Raw genomic sequence first — 18,763 nt, forward strand, 5'->3', positions numbered from 1 at the left:
TGCGGGTCATTGTATTGGATGACTGAGTGGATGAACTGTTTTGGAAGAAGCTTGAATACGAGTCTGTCAAGACTCTGGGGTGATGTTAAAACGGGGGAATTGGTCCGTGTCGAAAATACCTGAAGATGAGCGCAAAGTAGTTGACGCCCAAAATAGCAGTTTTAATTGCCGCATGATGTCCACTAGCACGATCCGCGTACAAATATTATGATTGGGTATCCTCCAGGCCATTGCCAAGCGCGGACCTCCTTATTGCCTACAACCTATAACTCGGTATAATATCCCCGGCACAGCCTGCAGGGCGCACACCGAGCCCTGACAGTTTTAGTTGTTTACTGCCGTACATAAACAATTCTCTCTCTCATACACTTGCATGAACCGAGCAGACGGTCAGACGAGTGCTTGCTAGGAGAGAGCCCGAGATAGGACACATACGATCATCCTGAGAATCCATTCCAATATTCCCATGTTCTTTACCAAAGGGAAAAAGCCGTCTCTAGGACGATATGCGCGGCTCTGACGGGTGTATTTTTGTTCGGCTTGGGAAATCTCCTGCTCAAACCCTCAAGCTATAGCCTGGACATACAGAGTACTCCTACTATCTTTAACTCGCAATTGTATGTCCATGGTCCACCCACCCAACGCTTTCGAGGTCAGTATTCAGTGAAAACGTCCAAGGCTTGGGTCTTACCATAACATTGGTCCTAGATAACCTTCGCAACGACACGAAGTACATTACATCGTGGGGTTCAGCAGGATGGAGTACGTCAGCTCCAACCAAATACCACTTGAACCACTGATCACAGTTATTTGTTAGCGAATGACGTGATAACCTATGTAGGTCAACGATTTGCTTCCGACGTCGTCCCTGTTCCTCACAAAAACTAGGGCAATTTGATATACCTCGCTCTCATAACAGAACGTATACCCATAATCCCAAAGTTCCTCTCTAACCATATCGACCCAAGCGCACCTCCGTTTGTTTTCGAGGAAATATTCGACGTCCCTCGACTCAGTCAAGCCATAGGGATTCACTTGCTTCAATGGCACGAAGTCAAGGATCCAGAAAGTCAGGTGGTACGATGATCTTGGTTGTTGGACTGTTTGGGAAACCGTTCAACAGCACATCGAGGTTCCTGAACCACGACGAAGTCCCTCCCTGAACGTGCTCAAGCTCGGTGAGATGACTTCGAACATCCCTCTTCGGTGATTAAACGCATGACCATCACAGATATTTCGTGGACGCGAACCCCAGCTTGGGTCGAGCTGACATCTCCTAGCATACATCACAATCATGCATCCTTTTGGTCTCTCGCATCACTTGGGTTTCCAGAGGCTCGCTCCAAAAGCCTGGGATTATCATTACTGAATCATCCTTCTCCTCAGCACCAGGTTTCCCTTCCCCCGGATGATCACGTATTATGCTTCGATTTGCTTTACTACGTAAGCGCCCATCATACATGGGAATGGGAATTAGACTATTCTCCCGCATGGAGATTTGTAGGCCAACACATGCGATGGACTGCAAATATGGAAAACATTGCCGATGCGCATGCTCGACGCGCCATGAATGTACCAGTAACTGAACCAACACCTCCCGTGAGTCAAAGTTTCGGGCAAAGCTTGCTCTACAGATCTAACTTTCGATAGTATATATCGATCCACATACGGCATGGCGACTTCAGCAAACAATGCGAGGAGTTTCCAGTGGACCAGTGCTTTGCCCCGTTGTCTGTTATTGCGCGCAGGGTGTCTGAAGTGCAAGAAGAGCTTCGCACACGAAAAGGAATTGATGCTACACATGTTATCATGACGAGCGACGAAAGGGACCCGGAATGGTGGTCAGATGTCAGGGCGTTGGGGTGGACGTGGGTAGATTATGCAGCAGAACGGACAGAGGAGATCTATGGAAAATGGTGAGCCGATTCGATGTCATATTTTCATTCTGACGCTAAAAGTTGTGGCTGTTACCAGGCATCCGGTGTTCCTTGATGCTATCATTCAGTCGAATGGAGCTGGCTTCGTTGGCACTCGCGGTTCTACGATGTCCACACTAGCTAGCCGCAGAGTGCAAACATGGCATGACGGAGCGACTCGGCTCGTTAGATGGGGGTGGCCGGGCGCGGACGACCACTGATGCTGATCGGAATGCTAGAATTGAGACTACTTTGCGGCTCACACATCGTTGGCTACAATGTTCTTGTATTTTCTATTTATGATGCGCATATTGGACCAATGGTCGCTCTCGGGCTCAAATTCACTGCAGGCTGAAAGCAACAAAAACTTAATCTTCTTGGTGCACAGTACCGGAAACGTTCCCTTCCTGATGGGGATCAACAATCAAGCTTCAAGACGCACCATAGACATGCAGATGCTTTATACTAGTCTACAGCGAGCCGTAAGGTGAGCGATCATGAGACGCAAGACTTGAGCTTGAATGTTTGTTGGAGCGGTGTGATACTCGCTTAATGTCGCGGTAGGGCTTGAAACTGTGAAGACAAATGTCGGACGCATGTAGCCAGTGCAGTCGGTTATGCATTTATGACTGGTCGGGTGCATTCTTGCTGAAACGGCGAACTGCCTCTAACAGGCGAAGCACGGAGTTTGAATATTAAGTGCCGGTCGAAGCACTTGGACCGGTACTTGGTCAGTGTACCACACGTCTATTAGCTACATAGACTCGGAAGATTATCACGCTGGGCGCCATCGAGTGTGTACCGGCGAGGTTGTAATAGAGACATAACTTTCAGCCCCACTGCGTTCAATCTAGTCACTAGCGAAATTCCCTCAACACCAGATCATCATACTGCAAAGACGATCACAAAACGATGGAATCAAAGGTAGACTTTGCGTCGCTCTCGCTCTTCCCGGCGACGCGTGCGCAGGTTGAGGAGTCGTGGTGCCGAACGTGGCCACAGTGGGGTGGCACTCTGAGTCTCACAGAGTACCTTGCGCGAGAAGTTGAGATGGAATCTATGGATCACGCAAAGGATGGAAAGTTCATCACCTGGTGAGCAAGACATTTTGCCGGCAGGAAGAAGTTAATGGGAAAGGAAGGGTGCTGGCGCCACGGGACGACCCAACCACTCTTAATTTCATGTGTTCCTGTGAGACGTAAGCTACTTGAGTATTCTCGACGAACGCGTCAATGTTTCTGATGCACGTCTATGGGGGCAGATTTAAGCGCTCAGGTCTTGTTGCTTATCCCTCCTCTTCTACATCTGAGCCCAACTCAGTGCACGAAGTAACCTGTTACGCCATTGCAAGTGTCTTCACCCCACCCTCCAAGCGCGGGCGCGGCTACGCAAGCCATATGATGAGCCTCTTACATTGGGTCATCGCCTCGCGTGTAAATCTCCCAAAGTTCCCAGAGGCATGGGGCGCACCACCGGAACAGGTAGCAGAAGCCAGTGAAGGACTGTTCTCTTGCCTGTACAGCGATGTTGGGGAAGACTTTTATCGCTCGGCAGGCCCTGGAGGTAAAGAGGGTGGATGGGAGACGCAGGGAGCCGTTTCGACTATTTGGGACGTGGGCGCAGAGGAGGGGGATGACAATGAATGGACGTGGTTGACGCAGGAGCAGCTGAACGGGCTGTGGGATCGCGATGCTGGGCGCATTAAGAAAGAGCTGGAGAAGATGTTGACAAGCGACACCTCATACGAAGTGGAACGCCCTGCAGCATTCGTGACGTGCCTGCCAACCAACGGTGTCTGCGGGTTCCACATCTCACGTTCAACGTATGCCTTGGATTTTTCCATGGCAGGCGGAGTCTGGGGTATACAGTCCTTGAACTGACCCAGACACATACGCATGCTGGAGCGTCGACCTGAGACCCCCTCCGCCAACGCTAATCATTACGCGGCTCTGTGCCAGTGAAGAGACATTCCTGGGCTAATTTCGAAGATCAGACAGGCGGCTAGACGAAGCGGAATTGGGAAAGTAGAAGTGTGGAAATTGGGAGAAGGATTAAGAGGTATTGCGGAGAGGACGGGTGGGCAGACGGGCATACGAAACGAACATTTGCCACAGATGATGTGGTATGGACCTGGAACGATGGGGAATATAGAGTGGGCGTATAATGAGAAGTGAGTCCCCCTCCTGCCCAAAATTTTGTGTGCATTTATACTGACAAGTTTGCCAACAGGTTCAGCTGGTGCTGATGCAAGGTTGAGTTGCAGCTGCAGAATAATCAGAGGTATCACGCTGGCATGTCTAGAAACGTTTGAGGCCCTGCCGGTGGGAATGAACCTGCAAGTGCATACATTTCCACGTCAAAAGTATCGACGAATGTGTCTCCACCTTCCGCGATATTGAAGAGGCGGACGTGTATATCACCGCTCTTCCGAACGACCACCGTTCTCGACTTTTGAGAAGCTAGTTGGCTATGCTTTAGAGAACTATGGGGCGGATGCACACTGGTGAGTGATTTTTTGGTTGAGCAATGCACATTGTATACTGGTGGTTTTCGAGGCAGAATTATCGGCATACCTCAAGGTGCTGAATTGAGAAGCTCGAACAGCTCCAGAAAATCGCATCGCAGATTGAGAACAACGACATGCTTGCCTTACACTTGTTTTCAACTTCCACTGACTTTATGTAGTAAGATACGGACTCCGTTCGTATTCCCAAGTTCGGTATCAAGATCTAGACTCGCCAACCTCTTGTGCGTTTTTTATCTATCCATTTCCTCCATACACGGGTAACAATATAGAATAAATCTTCTCATGATTCCTCAACATGTCTCGAAGCAAGTCTCCTAAATCAAAAAAAGTATAACCTAACTTGTAATTCATCATAGTACCTACACCTCGGGATCCCAATTAATAATAGATGCACAGCCACATCGAAGCATCTGGTCAGTTCAACATCAGTTCCGGAGGGCTCCACGTCCACTCTCGGTCACCTTCCATCTCCAATAGCTTCTCCATTTCTCCGTCATCCATTCGATAACCCTCCTTCTCGTGTTGAGGGAAGCCGCCATTCCTAACAGCACTGGCATATGCCTTTACACCTCGTTCGACCTCACTCTTAACATCCCCAAACCGTCTGACGAATTTTGCCTTGTGCCCTGCCCATGTCCCCATTACGTCGTCCCACACAAGTACCTGCCCAGCGCAACCCGGGCCGGCACCAATACCAATAGTGGGCACCTTCAACCGCGACGTAATGTATGCAGCGAGAGAGGAAGGAATGGCCTCGAGAACAATGGAGAACGCTCCTGCCTCCTCTAGGGCGAGGGCTGAGTGCAGAATCGATCTACCAGACTGTGCTGTGCGCCCCTGGACCCGGTACCCGGAGAGCGCGGTGTGACGTTGTGGTAGTAACCCTACATGGGCCATTACGGGGATTCCGATGCTCGTGAGTGCTTGCACACGTCCAGCGATCTCACTCCCTCCCTCTAGTTTCACGGCTTCCACGTTTCCCTCCTGGAGCATGCGGACAGCTGCTCGAACCGTGTCTTCTTTCCCGGCATAAAAGCTTCCGAACGGCATGTCTGCAACAAGAAGTGGTGCGGTTGTTCCTCGGGCGACGGCGCGGCAATGGTGAAGCATTTCATCAAGAGTGAGTGAAGTGGTGCTGGAATAGCCTAGGCAGACCTGAGCTAGACTGTCACCGACAAGGGTGACATCAATGCCGTGTGTAGATGCAGCACGTGCAGTGGGATAATCATACGCTGTAAGCACAGTGATCGGGGTGCGTTCTTGACGGAGGGCGTGCAGAGAGGCGATTGTCACCTTTTTGCGGGCTGTTGTGCATGATGAGAAATCGGGTTGGCGATTAAAGGTAAAATGTCACTCACGAGGCAGTAAAGCTTGTTTCTGCGGGGAAGGTTCGCCGGATGTGTTTGTGGGAGGCTCATATTTTAATGGGCGGACGCTCATACACCGCTGGCCAAGGTTTTGGAAGCGGGCGATCGAGGTAATTACGCGAGTACGAGACGCAGGGGATAACATATGTGGCATGATGAATTTCTGAGAATCAGATAGTGAAATCAGGGGATCTGATATTGCAGTGTGTGTACTCGCACCTATATAATGATCGATGAACGGGACCCAATGATTGCTGGAGTCTAGATCTGCTGTGAATGAATAATATAGTAGATGGTACCATCGTTTTGATTTATAATCCGCGTGCACACGAGCGTGAATTCCTAACGGATCTGCCCTGGTGCATGTCAAGGTTTTTAGAAACTGTGTCTTCCGTCACTTCCGGATCACTCGACCACTACAGCCGGTTGCAAAATACTCATGGATAAATAAGGAAACTCAATTCACGTGATGCCGCAATCGCTACCTCGCGCATTTGACTCATTGTCCTCGTATTCCCACGCCCCTTCCACCACAACGTCGATAATGCCACCAAGAACGCGCAGACAAAGAGCTCAGGCAGTCCATGAAAGCGAAGAGATAGCAGAGGTCCAAGTTGAGAAAGAATATCTCAACTCTGATTCAGAGATTGAGCAAGAAAACGACGAGAATATATTCGCCATTGGTGATAGGGACAACAAGTATGAGGCCGAAGAAACCCGTTCAGCATTTATATTCCACCACCACCCCGCTCGCTGGAAAATCCGCCTCGAACACCTTCTCATGAAGATGCGCTTCGTGATATCACTGATGAGTTCTTTCATCCACCTTCACCGTCTCCGATCAAAGCAGTTTCCGCGTTTGCAAGCCTCAAACCACCTCGACGGCCAAAGAAACCAAAAAGCCTCGCATTCCCAGCCGATCCTCCTAATTGGCAGCCAACATCACCACTCCCTCCGAGCTCGCCGCTCGCTTCGACTTCCACATATGGACAACAGAACTACGCGTCAACATCGCATGCAAATACTTATGAGTACAACATGGCCGCGTTTTATCGTCATGCACAGGAGATAGATCCTAGAAGTGGTGATTCAGACCCATTTGGGTTTTTAGCGACCGAGAAAGTACGGAAAGAACGACGCGCTGCACGTCTACCAAGCGAGAAACGCAAATACGTTCAATCTACTGCTTTACGCGTCACACCACATGCAACACGTACCAGAGGACAGCTTAATCGCGCTACTTCTACTCCAACACGCCCAGCTGCTTCCTCAGTCCCCATCCCAACAAACGATGAAGACATCGATGATCTTTATCTCGACGAACCAATCACGACATCTATTCCAGTCCCTGCGCCGATTTTGCGTCATTCGTATATTCCGACACCATCATGCTCCCCTGCTTCAGCTCGCTCGGAGTTAATAGTCCCAGCCCTACTTAAACCTCGCTTGGACATTTTACGAGACCAGCCAACGCGCAGTCGCGATCCCCTCCGGACACCGCGAAAACGTAAACGTGACATTGAAGCTGCTACTCCCGCCTCCAGCGATGCAGTATCCAGCCCATCACCTGTAAAGATTAGCGTTGCCGCTAGACGACCCCAAACACCGTCAGATCGCCCAGAAACATCGGAGGAGCATACTCCTGTTCCGAAACGTACTACACGTGCACAGGCGAAAGGGAAGGGCAAAGCTCAGCATGATGCGTCCAAGCTTCACAAACGTACTGAAGAAGATGCTTCGCTGAGCCCCAGACAGGCGTGCAAGAACTTGGAGAAGCTTTTGCCGCGCAGAGCAGCTATGCGGAAGACAGCTTCCATAGCGAAAACTGGGGGTAAAGGAAGAGTTAGGATAGTTGTCGATCCTGCCGGTGACAGTGGCAGTGATGAGGAGCAGCCGAAGCGGAGGAAGCCTGGACCGAGAGCACAGCCATCATCAAGTGCAAAGCCTGCCCCAAAAAGTGCTAAATCCGTGTCGAAGGGTGTCAAAAAATCATCCTTGAAGCCTCGAAGTAAGGGGAAGGAGAAAGCGAAGCCCCTTGATGACTTGATGGAGTTGTCAGATGAAACCCGCGAGGTTCGCTAGCTATGTTCATGAGGACTGCTCCTCGCTGATAATTGTTTCTCCAACCCTTAGCGATACAAGGAGGAACGTCTGGCGCGCCTTGAGTACTTCCGCAAGCTGGATAGTTATCAGATGAAGAAGGAAAATGTGTATGTAATTTGAAGTTTCTGGGCAGGGTGTGGAATTTTACGTTTGGGTCTTGCTTTTTGTCACGGCCCAACTGACAACCTCATCTTATTGTTATCCGACATTGCTGTCTCGATGCTTTTGTACCATATGTATATATTCTTTCGGTGCTCGCCACCATTTTCACTCACTGACGTGCTTTGAGAACTTTGCCAAATCACATAGGATGCGTGTTATAATAGTTTACGATTATTTGACCTAAGATGTTTGTTTTGCGATCCGATTCCAGTTCTCCTTATTAACAGCAAAGGCGCCAGCATAAATCGCCTCTAATTCATGCAACCTCTTACCAGCGATGATGAGGCTGTGAAGTGGTTTTCCAAACACAGACTCTGGCTGGACCTGCAAATCCGAGAGAGTACCTGCGACGATACGTTGAGTACCGTCGTCATCATCTGTCGATTCTTCGCCGGAGGGGATGCTGCCCACACGCGATAGTGCAATAGCGAGCGTCGAATCGCCATCAAGGATGCCTTCTTTTCTAATGCTTTCGATCTCGAGAAGCTGGTTCACGGCTATAGGAATAGACATGTATCGTGGCGGCTCGTATATTTTTCTTCCTCTGTGTTTCAAAACGAATCAGAAGCTAAAGGGGCCAGAGAAGATGAGGGATATAAACACCTTGCTAGATTTTCTTCGCTTTGTTCCTTTACTTTTATGTCAAGAAGTACCAGGGTATGCAGCCCCAACTTGGCATTCTCCGCGATGCGGTCGTAGAACGAGTCTGGTTTCCACGTGTCTGTAAAGAAGACCAGAGATACTGTCTGCCCAAAATTGTAGAGCTGAAGCCCCGAGCACCCCACTGCGTTGATGATAGATGCATTATGGATGATTTGAGTAGGAATCTGCAGATCGCGAGCTCTTAGCAGTAAATCCGTGTGTGTCGTCGCGCTGCAGAAGGATAATAAGTCAATGCATACAAGAAACAGAAAGAGGACGACCTCACCCAAACGGATCACCAACGACGAGAAACGCAACGTTTTCGGTGGCCGCGTCCCGTAAGATGTCATCGCTCTCGAGCTCTACCATGTCGCGATCTGCAAGGATAAGCGACTTGCCATAGAAGGCTTCCTTGTGCGCATATGAGCGATGAGAGAAGAATGGTGTGACGATAGACTGACGAGGCGGTCCTTGTTCACCATTAGGATGGATGTGTAGGCTTCCAAGTAGACTCGGGAGCAGGATTTGACTGCTTCTAATCCACGGACTGTGATGTCCTTCTCATCGCAGAGTCCAAGACCAATCACGTAGAACATGCTGGAATGCTCTGCAATGACCAGTCTAGCAGGTTATAAGGCTAGTATCAAGCGCATCGATGATCGTCATCAAAGTGATAAATAATTTAAGGATCTAGCGGCATTTCTAAATGTCGGGAGTTTCCACCTGCCTTTTTCAGACACAGTCTCTCCAAGTTACTCGGTTGCATTGAAGAGGCTTTTGAAGTTTCATTCATTGTACACAGATCATGATTTCCCGGTTTGCAAAGTCTTTTCTGACAATTGTCCTTGGCATCGTACGTGTTTCAACACTATATCCAGGTCTTCTCCAAAATGATTGTCTCAGTTTCTGCTGGCCACAGTAGCATTCCTTCACCCCCCTTACCGCGCGTACATCGACCCATGGACTGGTGACTTCTTCGGTGAAGGCGGCGTCGAACAGGATCTACGTCCTCCTCTTTATGATGGCGCAAGGCCCTCATCAGCGCAGGGAGGTGTTATCATGTCGAAGTTGGGGAATGAGACAGCCAAGTAGGTAATGTGAGATGGGGTTACATCGGGTCTTACACACCTACTACAGGGCGGAACTTGGTCGCGCGACGTGGAAGTTGCTGTGTGTATTGGTCTATTGTATCAAGAACATCTGCTGAACGTTGTTACTTGTTGCGTAAGGTAGCCATACCATGACTCTACGGTACCCTGAGGTAGGGTGGGTTTGATGTCGAAGTCTGTCGACTATGCTGACGAGATCACATATGTAGCACCCGACACAGGACGAAAGAGATGCTTTGAGTTCGTACTTGCATCTTACGTCGCGTCTATACCCTTGTGGCGAATGCGCAGCTGAATTTCAAGAATTGTTGAAGGCATTCCCGCCCCAGGTAGATTCCCTTCAACTTCGAACTTCATCAGCTAAGAATTCAACAGACAGTATCAAGATTGGCAGCAAGTCTATGGTAAAATATGCCCTTCTTTCAGCCTCGCCTGCTCACACGTGGTCAGGCTGTGCTCAATACACAACAAAGTCAACGAGCGGTTAGGAAAGCCGTCATTTGACTGTGCCCACCTTGATGAGACATATGACTGCGGGTGTGGAGACGACAAATCAACATCTGCAGCACGGCAGCCAGCATCATCTGACAACGCTGACGACCCAATGGATTTAGAGTGGGACACTGTACGAGACGACGTCACTGGTGTAGGAATGATCAAAGGTGGGAAGCGATAGCCACCTCGCTGCCAAACGTGTTTGCGTCGGACCTGGGTTATGTTTTATACAACGGTTTGATCGGCTTTTATACTTTTGTCTCTGATGTTTTGGGTGTATCTGATACGGTTGTGTATATACCCTTCCTCTCCTTACTTGGATATGCCCCTTGTTCACCTTTGCTGCAGTGATGCAAGATTCTTCTCTCATATAGTATATCCTAGTGATTTCAAGTTACCAATTTGTTTTTAGAGATTTCAAGACTGACCAACCACAGTTGAACGCGTATTTCGAACGACCCAGCCCATGGTCATGGTGCATGATGTATCGATGATTACTTGCTGCCTGTGTTCTAGTCTCCAGGTCACTACGTGTATCCGACGAGCGAGAAATCCGAGATCTTATCAGATACTGCTGCTTGATAGATAAACCAAATCAGGGCACGGTTGATCTATACGAGTCACTAACTTTCAAACGAGTACTGATCTGTGCTGATGCCTACAGAAAGTTCCTGACTCACACCACCATCTAGTTCTTTAGAGCTTTCAATCGAGATACCTTCGATGTCGACAATATACATAGATCAAACATCAGGCGTCGACGCGTCTGGAAATGGGACCGTTGATCAGCCTTATCAATCCCTTGCCTTCGCTCTCTTCTCGACGCCCACCACCGAAGCCGAGACGACACAATACCAGATCCGCAAGGACGCAGATGCAGCGTACGATGTACCAACTCAGTCTGCGACGAAAAAGGCCAAAAAGGACGCCCAGGGACTTGAGAAGAAGCGTCTAAAAGCACAAGCGGAAGAAAGAGAATTAAAAGAGAAGGCAGAGAAACGCGAACGAAGGCTCCAGGAAAGCAAAAAGATCGTGCTTACTGAAGATTCGTCGCTCCCAAAACCTGTCAAGGTAACAGCGTTGATAACTTGGAGTTGTGATCATGTTACTTATTTCCAAATCATACAGTCCAAGATCGTAAAATTGGAGTCCCTTCGCGGACAGCGCGTTCGAGTATCTGGCTGGGTCCACAGACGGCGCGACCAGCAAGAAATCACGTTTATTGTCTTGCGGGACGGGACAGGATACCTGCAGGCTGTTCTTACTGGGGATGCGGTAACTTTTGCAGCTCACAGTTTTGGACCTCAGATCTGATTCATTCCCCAGAACAAAACATACGACGCTGTAACGTTACAGCTAGAGGCATCAGTTGAGCTGACCGGCACGCTGAAGGCGGTTCCTGAAGGCCAGCGTGCTCCTGGGGGACACGAACTAGTCGTTGACTATTGGCGCGTCCTTGGTGCCGCTCCTGGTGCAGAAGAAGCATTTACTAACAGACTCAACGAGGTCCGAGTCGTTTAACTAATTCGTCGTGCATGTGTTGACCGTATATTTAGCAATCTGATCCATCGATTCTGGCTGATCTCCGACATCTCGTTCTCCGTGGCGAGACCGCTTCTTCTGTGCTTCGCCTGCGTGCAGCCCTTCTCTCAGCTTTCCGTCAGTCGTATGCAGACAACGACCTTTTGGAGGTGACACCGCCTTGTTTGGTACAAACCCAAGTAGAGGGTGGCGCAACGCTCTTCAAGTTCGATTACTACGGTCAACCAGCATTCCTCACGCAGAGCTCCCAGCTTTATCTTGAAACATGTCTACCTTCCCTGGGCGACGTATTCTGTGTCCAGGAGAGCTTCCGTGCTGAAAACAGGTTTGTGCTATTCTCCCATTCACCGAACGTGTTTTCATTCCAATGATCTGTTTCGTCCCTCGCCAGTCACACTCGCCGACACCTGAGCGAGTACACGCACCTTGAAGCCGAGCTTGCATTCATCACATTCGATGACCTCATGACACACATAGAAGCCATTGTATGTCTCACTACTGTATCTTCTGGAATTTTTTCTCAGTGCATCTGCAGATCTGCGAGACAGTCGATAAACTCCTCGTCAACCCTGCTACCGCAGCCCTCATCAAAACTCTGAACCCTCACTTCAAAGCGCCTTCTCGTCCATTCATGCGCATGTCCTACGCGTCCGCCATCGCATGGCTCAACGAGCACAAGATCCAACGCCCAGCCGAGGATGCCGACGGCAACGTGATTACCAAGAAAGATGAGGAGACTGGTAAAGACGAGCCCGTGATGGTCGACCATGAAATCGGCGACGACATTGCGGAGGCTGCGGAGAGACAGATGACGGATATCATTGCGGCGCCGATCTTTTTGTATGGCTTCCCTGCAGAGCTGAAAGCATTCTACATGCAGAAGATGCCAAGGCAAGAGGGAGAGCAGGGTCCTGTGTACACAGAGAGCTGTGACCTTTTGATGCCTGGTGTCGGAGAAATTGTCGGTATGTGAAATTCTGAACTGCCGTGCGCCACTACCTTTGACTAAATACGCGACAGGCGGATCGATGAGGATAGCAGATATGGAAGAGCTATTGGCGGCATACAAGCGCGAGGGCATTGACCCTGCCCCTTATTACTGGTTCACCGACCAGCGCAAATATGGTACTTGCCAACATGGAGGGTACGGACTAGGCGTCGAGGTCAGTCTCTCTTTATTCTTTTGAGCAAAAATGTAGTGGCTGACATATCTGGCGTAGCGTTTCCTTGCGTGGCTGGCTAACCGATTCACTGTGAGGTACGTATCAATTATGATTGATAAAGAAAATTACATTAACGCAGACGTCTTCCAGAGAATGCTCGCTGTATCCACGATGGCCCGGTCGTGCGACACCTTAGATCTGATATGGACCTCAATGTTTGGCAGTATTGTGAATAGAGTGTATGGGTTGTGCGTGATAGATTCGAACCATGTATATCTATTCCCAAAGGTGAGCAGGAGGGCAAACCGTTAATAATATATGCATCCAAGTATGCGACGATACATCTTCTACTTGGGCATCAACTGTGCCATCCATGACCTACTTAATTCGTGTGTGGTAATATTGGCCATCCACTCGGAACACCCACGGTTCTTTTCTTGCCTTGTTATTGAGCCGGGAAACGACTTGGCAAGTCGACATATGACTTTGGGGTGTTCGCGGTCTGTGCATCAACTTAAACGCAAATATTGGTCACCATAGCAGAATATCCGGATTCCGAATATTGTTTGCAATTCTGCAGTGTCGAATTGCTGCTCTTTCCCACATCGATTCGATTCGCCTGAGCTCGGCGGCAACACGATGTAGATCGTCAAACCTCGCAGCCCGTAGTACGTGTTCATTATCTTGATCTGAGATCTGAGGAGTGGAAATTATGATATCACGCTACAAGCTATAGCAAAAATACATCAGCAGTCAAGGGCCGGAAAACGCATTGAGTTGATAACCACAAACCGAAATGCAACATCCTTGAAAAACGCCAGTATGAGATGACATCTACCTCAGCGTTACAAAGTAAACAGCTCTGTATGTAGAGCTATCCCGCCCGCTGCCATTCCCATTGTCAAACCCAATCTCGCGACTGCATTCTGCGCGTCTCTCGTCAAGCTCTCTGGGCCGCTAGCGCAAACCGCGACTCCTCCACCCAAGCCCATCAATTTCTGGCTGTCTTCACATCGGGTTTCGATTGAATCTTCCTTTTCAGACGATGGCGGAACACTGATGAAATCCTTGAGAATATTCTGAATAGATGGACGCGAGAGTGTGACGATGGAGTTAGGGATATCAGGTACCGCTTCTGGAACGCAAAGGCACGTTACGAAAATAGAAATGTGCAGGTCGATCGTGCTATTAGACGCTGCCGTAGCAATATCTATCAGCATCGGAGCAAACCATTCTATCTGACCTGTGCAAATAGATCAGAATGATGGATGTAACGCCTATAGGCAAAAATGAGATACCGAATGATCCAATGGACCAGGTGAACTCAATTCTCCTCGTTCGTTCCTCCTGACTGCGGCCTAGTTTAACACACCTGCCGACGATGTCGTCCAGCAGACCAAGAGTGAATGTGACCCCAGACCCGCCGGCTACAAGAAACACGCTTTCGTACAGACCCAGATCGACACTCGACCCTCCATAAGGACCATCCAGCATGACTTGAACGAAAGCACCCGAGTCGCCCGAAGACTTCTCATTGATTTGTAAACGTTCTTGTTGCTGTCGGGTGTAGTCATTCAATGCCCGCGTCCAGTCTCCATCGCTTCGTGCAGCGAGAAGGAACCCGGGTGAGGAGAGGCAAGAATGGGACGGCGATGCCGAGAGGATAGTGAATGGATGGGATTCAAAAACTCTGTTGGAAAAGAAAACGCGCAATCTGACATGCTGGCCAGAAAGCCAGCCATCGTCGCAATTATGAACGCGGATCTGTGAAATATCAAGTCGATAGTGCATCGAATAACGTTCGAATACTATACCAAAGTCATGTGAGCGTCCTGCGCAGTGAGGGTGGCATCCTTGATTCGATAACGGAATAGGCGCAATAAAACATCTGCACCGTAAAATGCAAGGGGAGGGAATATCCATGGCGATGCATACAACGTATGGTAGCATATGGTGACAAAGAATGCCACGTATGTCAACACGCTTCAAGAAATGTTAGCTGTTGGGCGACGCGAGGCAACAAAACTTACTGGACGGCGAAGAAACACTGATAAAACAGTCTCCTGACTGGCCTCAAAGACGTAAGGACGATGATGCAGAGGAGGGCCAGCGAAGCCACTCCCGAAGTCTCTTTCTGCGGACCAAGAATTGCAAGTCCATATTGTAAATGGTTGCGAATCCACAGGGACCCATGAATGCATCCACCGAGGAACATGGCTCTTCCCGCCATCCTATGCACGAAGTTGAGTTTCTCGTAGCCATTCCCTGGTCCTAACAATAAGGACAGAATTGAGTTTTTTGTTGCGAACAAAAAAACGACCGGAAACTGTGCAAGAGCGAGAAATCCTAAGTGGCCCAAATAAGTTCCTCTCGTGCGTGAACGGATTGACTAACTCGCCCGCTCTGTTCGGATTAGAAATAAGAGGTGCATCCTTTGTGATGCAGACGAGTACAGCTGCGAGGTACGCCGATAAGACTATGACTGGGTATTACAATGTGTTAGTATTTCCTATGAGTAATAACATGACACCCTCGATACGCACTCTGTCCGAGATTGAGCCCGAGCTTCGGAGGAGACCAATATGTCGGTGAGATAAGAGCATTCCAAGCTCCAACCAACCTAGGACGTCTTTGACGGGTAGGCGGTGGCTCCTTGCCATCGGAATGGGCGGGCTGATATCCATTGATCTCTGAGATTCCAGCGATTCCCTTGAGGGAACGCCCATGTCTCAAACCAAGAATCAAACTCGGAACAGAGACAGCCACAGCCAGCGCTAAGCCAGAGCACCAAATTATGGTGAATTTGATTTGCCATTTAGGATCTTCGACGTATGAGCTGTAGCAATTCATTGCATGCGTTTCAGTGTGCAAGATTCGAACCATCAAACGTACTTGTAAATCTGAAAGCTACTGGGAACAACTGGAGCAGCCATATTGTTGGGATAGTTGGGAGGCCCAGTTGAGACTAGATAACAGCCTGAGTGCGACCTGATGATTAGTAAGTCGAAATCACATGTTATACCTGAGAGGCCTGACCTACGGTACTGTAATGGTAAGGCGGGTTGGATTGTGCCACGGAGTGCCACAGAGCGTTCTGTAGCACTCTGTAGTGAATTACGTTTGCCTGATGCAGTAGAGCTATGCTATAGAATGATTGCCATCATCGACAGAAACCGGGATGCATGGAACTGGAGGAGAAACACCGTGAGAACAGGATGCCGCAATGTTATGGTACCCAAGTTCCTTGTCACTGACATGGCAGCTCCCACGGCCACAATCAATTGATCGCAGCCGCCACTGGCATGAGCCGGACCGCGCAGCACGAGTCCTGGTCAACCCCGAGAGTCATTAACTGGTGCGCCTGCAAAGAAGGCACTTCAAGCAGCTCTGTAGAAGGAGCGACTAGGTTGCTTTTCCATAGGTCTGGCAAGGACTACAGACGGATAAATTTCAGTACAATCCAGCTGGAAACTTACGGCCTTGCGCGGTATTTCTATAGTGAATGTGACCAAAAGACAGTAATGCAGCAAACAAGATCAGCGGCTCGCACGATCAGCGACACGCCTACTAAGGCTCGGAGATTCAACTTGAAGACAAGGATTAATATTGTGGGTGGGAATATCTAGTATGATCCGAAATTCTATCCAGCCAAGCTTGACGTCGGTGTCCCAGGAGCAAGTTATCAGTAGCCTCGAGCTCGTGCTACACCGTGACATTAGTGCTGCGAAAAGTTGTATACTGCCAGATGGGTTGTTAGGTCAGGTACCGGTCACGCGCGAGTGGCACTGCGGTTGGACTGCGCAGCTATCGCAGCATGACTCATACCCTTATAATTATAAGGCGCCTGGCCAACTGCTAGTTCAAATTTCAATTACAGCACCTCAAAGGAACTACTAGCGACGGGTGTGTGGATCTGAAACAAGCACCAGCATGATAATTGTTGAAACGAGCCCACAAGGCACGCACAATAAAGGCAACAATCAGAGGGCAGGACTCCACGAGGGCTCAAGTACTCCAGGGCCATCGCCACCCCCTCCATATACTTCCCAGACATCTTATCAACCCATAACAGACGTGGTGGTAGTCGTATATCGCGAGTCACCCGCACAACGTTTCTGGAAAGCATTTGGTGTTGCTATACTCATTTGGTTCCTCATCGCTGCGTTCACCAAATCTTCCACTGAAATGGCCTTCAATCATGGATTTCGACTCGTATGTCATTTCTCTCAATCAGGGGTACGCCTTTGGCTCACGTATCTGATAAGTCCTGGAACGGCGAGCCACCTCATCCTGGCTCACAGGATGGCACCATCCACCAATGCATCAGTGGCTCCAACTGGAAATTGTCCGACCAAATCTTGAACCACTTTCCCCATAGCGCCGAAGCATTCCTAGAGCTCCCCGTTGACTCTGATGCACTCTACTTGTTCACGAGGGGCTCTCAGCAATCAGGTCGTGTTGATATCGTGCAGTCCACTCAACCGACAGATACAGTCAGTGTCCAAGTACGGGTTGGCTATAACTCTCGTGAAGCGCTGGACCGCGTCAATGTCTGCCATCTTGAACGAAGGAAGAATGAGAATGGTGTTGGCATCTTTGTAAATACTTCAATCCTCATTCGCTGAACCTTCGTTTCAATGAATTCCTGTAGACGCCCACATTCTCGTACTTCCCTGGCAGTGGACAACAGCTAGGATTTGAGGTGACGATCACATTTCCCGCCGGGAAAAATGGAGATCCTCTGCACATCAAATCATTCGAGACGGAGACATCCAATTATAGTCAAGATATCGCAGATGTTTGGAACACCATTTCCTTCGATAGAATGTCACTCAGAACATCAAATGCCCGTGTGTATGCAAAGGTTGGTTGTTTTGGTTTCTTGAATCATTAAAATGGCTTACCTATCTACCAATCAGTCTGTCACCGCTGAAAATGGTTCAATCCACTCTAGCAATGGCGCCATCAGAGGGCATTTCAATAGTGCCTCTTCTCTCAAGCTCATAACTTCAAATGCCCCCATCGATGCGTCTGTTTCACTCCTCAACCGAGAGGATGGAAGTGTCAGTGAGCTCAAGATGACAACAAGTAACGGGTATATACCTTGCGTCCTATTTCGGTTCCACCATCTGACCTCCTGTTCCAGTAAAATTGATGCCAATGTTGATCTCGTCACAGACTCTGGTCACGGCGGTATCTTTAACGTCGAAACGCGTACTTCAAATGGGCGCGTCGCCCTTGAATATACCGACATGCCTGTCAACTCGATTCTCAAGTCGGAAACCCACTCTTCTAACGCGGCAATGAGCGTCAAGTTACACAGCACTTTCGAAGGCTCATTTGACCTACAGACTTCTAACGCAGCAGCCACGCTCAAGGAGCTACCTGTTGAGGATCCTTCTGGACAGGGACGTCGCAGGGAGGTGACTCAGAGACGAGAGCGATATCGCCTCCGAGGGTCTGCCCACTGGGGCAACTCGGAGAACAAAGAGAGCGGAGGGTATGTTACGGTCAAAACATCGAATGGTCGTGCGGAATTAGTGATTTGAGCTTGGAGTATATCACCTTGCTTATGTACTTGTATCGGTATCCTTGCGTTCTATGTCCATATGTTCGAAGTCTGAATGGAGTGTGTGGCACAGCCACAGATGGTATTTAGTGTCTCATACTACAACATCTTTCGACGCGACTATCGAGCACGACTCAAGAAGTGATAAAATTCTTGCCATATAACAAG

The 18,763-nt window shown here is 49.2% G+C and overlaps 10 protein-coding genes across 10 annotated transcripts; 7 read left to right on the forward strand and 3 right to left on the reverse strand.

Moving 5' to 3' along the window:
* Positions 1 to 921: 921 nt before the first annotated feature.
* On the forward strand, positions 922 to 1,277 carry F5891DRAFT_1018846 (uncharacterized protein; the record flags this gene model as incomplete). Its single annotated transcript, XM_041361053.1, has 2 exons — positions 922 to 1,077; positions 1,167 to 1,277. A coding segment is annotated over one exon (156 nt), but the record flags the coding sequence as incomplete, so codon positions are not given.
* Positions 1,278 to 1,385: 108 nt separating this feature from the next.
* Positions 1,386 to 2,188, forward strand: F5891DRAFT_1018852 (uncharacterized protein). Its single transcript, XM_041361054.1, has 3 exons — positions 1,386 to 1,599; positions 1,651 to 1,916; positions 1,975 to 2,188. Exons 1-3 carry the CDS (start codon positions 1,513 to 1,515, stop codon positions 2,135 to 2,137), a joined length of 516 nt encoding a protein of 171 aa, XP_041228906.1. The 5' UTR covers positions 1,386 to 1,512; the 3' UTR covers positions 2,138 to 2,188.
* A 640-nt stretch (positions 2,189 to 2,828) lies between these two features.
* Positions 2,829 to 4,090, forward strand: F5891DRAFT_1127199 (uncharacterized protein; the record flags this gene model as incomplete). The annotated part of the gene is made up of 4 exons (XM_041364160.1): positions 2,829 to 3,010; positions 3,058 to 3,114; positions 3,178 to 3,738; positions 3,880 to 4,090. The coding sequence occupies 4 exons, from the start codon at positions 2,829 to 2,831 to the stop codon at positions 4,088 to 4,090; spliced, it is 1,011 nt and encodes a 336-aa protein (XP_041228907.1).
* A 582-nt stretch (positions 4,091 to 4,672) lies between these two features.
* Positions 4,673 to 6,236, reverse strand: F5891DRAFT_97635 (ketopantoate hydroxymethyltransferase). The gene is made up of 3 exons (XM_041376597.1): positions 6,030 to 6,236; positions 5,802 to 5,973; positions 4,673 to 5,747 (listed from the first exon to the last, which is right to left on the reverse strand). Exons 2-3 carry the CDS (start codon positions 5,962 to 5,964, stop codon positions 4,858 to 4,860), a joined length of 1,053 nt encoding a protein of 350 aa, XP_041228908.1. The 5' UTR covers positions 5,965 to 5,973; positions 6,030 to 6,236; the 3' UTR covers positions 4,673 to 4,857.
* Positions 6,237 to 6,330: 94 nt separating this feature from the next.
* F5891DRAFT_1018876 (uncharacterized protein) lies at positions 6,331 to 8,260 on the forward strand. The gene is made up of 3 exons (XM_041361055.1): positions 6,331 to 6,509; positions 6,536 to 7,883; positions 7,944 to 8,260. Exons 1-3 carry the CDS (start codon positions 6,355 to 6,357, stop codon positions 8,031 to 8,033), a joined length of 1,593 nt encoding a protein of 530 aa, XP_041228909.1. The 5' UTR covers positions 6,331 to 6,354; the 3' UTR covers positions 8,034 to 8,260.
* F5891DRAFT_1018877 (Diphthine synthase) lies at positions 8,194 to 9,388 on the reverse strand. Its single transcript, XM_041361056.1, has 4 exons — positions 9,179 to 9,388; positions 9,004 to 9,128; positions 8,679 to 8,948; positions 8,194 to 8,619 (listed from the first exon to the last, which is right to left on the reverse strand). The coding sequence occupies exons 1-4, from the start codon at positions 9,311 to 9,313 to the stop codon at positions 8,256 to 8,258; spliced, it is 894 nt and encodes a 297-aa protein (XP_041228910.1). The 5' UTR covers positions 9,314 to 9,388; the 3' UTR covers positions 8,194 to 8,255.
* A 15-nt stretch (positions 9,389 to 9,403) lies between these two features.
* On the forward strand, positions 9,404 to 10,932 carry F5891DRAFT_1018886 (ERV/ALR sulfhydryl oxidase domain-containing protein). Its single transcript, XM_041361057.1, has 7 exons — positions 9,404 to 9,570; positions 9,621 to 9,805; positions 9,855 to 9,887; positions 9,951 to 9,978; positions 10,036 to 10,155; positions 10,202 to 10,230; positions 10,277 to 10,932. The coding sequence occupies exons 1-7, from the start codon at positions 9,523 to 9,525 to the stop codon at positions 10,500 to 10,502; spliced, it is 669 nt and encodes a 222-aa protein (XP_041228911.1). The 5' UTR covers positions 9,404 to 9,522; the 3' UTR covers positions 10,503 to 10,932.
* Positions 10,933 to 10,949: 17 nt separating this feature from the next.
* On the forward strand, positions 10,950 to 13,379 carry F5891DRAFT_97748 (asparaginyl-tRNA synthetase). The gene is made up of 9 exons (XM_041376709.1): positions 10,950 to 11,392; positions 11,450 to 11,596; positions 11,648 to 11,827; positions 11,878 to 12,188; positions 12,255 to 12,348; positions 12,399 to 12,828; positions 12,884 to 13,026; positions 13,084 to 13,121; positions 13,177 to 13,379. The coding sequence occupies exons 1-9, from the start codon at positions 11,045 to 11,047 to the stop codon at positions 13,220 to 13,222; spliced, it is 1,737 nt and encodes a 578-aa protein (XP_041228912.1). The 5' UTR covers positions 10,950 to 11,044; the 3' UTR covers positions 13,223 to 13,379.
* A 308-nt stretch (positions 13,380 to 13,687) lies between these two features.
* Positions 13,688 to 16,167, reverse strand: F5891DRAFT_97761 (iron reductase). The gene is made up of 9 exons (XM_041376719.1): positions 16,063 to 16,167; positions 15,919 to 16,014; positions 15,570 to 15,862; positions 15,425 to 15,508; positions 15,057 to 15,372; positions 14,841 to 15,009; positions 14,325 to 14,790; positions 13,819 to 14,269; positions 13,688 to 13,756 (listed from the first exon to the last, which is right to left on the reverse strand). Exons 2-8 carry the CDS (start codon positions 15,957 to 15,959, stop codon positions 13,872 to 13,874), a joined length of 1,767 nt encoding a protein of 588 aa, XP_041228913.1. The 5' UTR covers positions 15,960 to 16,014; positions 16,063 to 16,167; the 3' UTR covers positions 13,688 to 13,756; positions 13,819 to 13,871.
* Positions 16,168 to 16,678: 511 nt separating this feature from the next.
* Positions 16,679 to 18,678, forward strand: F5891DRAFT_1018915 (uncharacterized protein). The gene is made up of 5 exons (XM_041361058.1): positions 16,679 to 17,238; positions 17,292 to 17,624; positions 17,678 to 17,890; positions 17,946 to 18,121; positions 18,173 to 18,678. The coding sequence occupies exons 1-5, from the start codon at positions 16,957 to 16,959 to the stop codon at positions 18,573 to 18,575; spliced, it is 1,407 nt and encodes a 468-aa protein (XP_041228914.1). The 5' UTR covers positions 16,679 to 16,956; the 3' UTR covers positions 18,576 to 18,678.
* Positions 18,679 to 18,763: the final 85 nt, after the last annotated feature.

Source organism: Suillus fuscotomentosus (genome assembly GCF_016647785.1).
Source record: "Suillus fuscotomentosus strain FC203 chromosome Unknown F5891scaffold_13, whole genome shotgun sequence".
Taxonomy (NCBI): Eukaryota; Fungi; Basidiomycota; class Agaricomycetes; order Boletales; family Suillaceae; genus Suillus; species Suillus fuscotomentosus.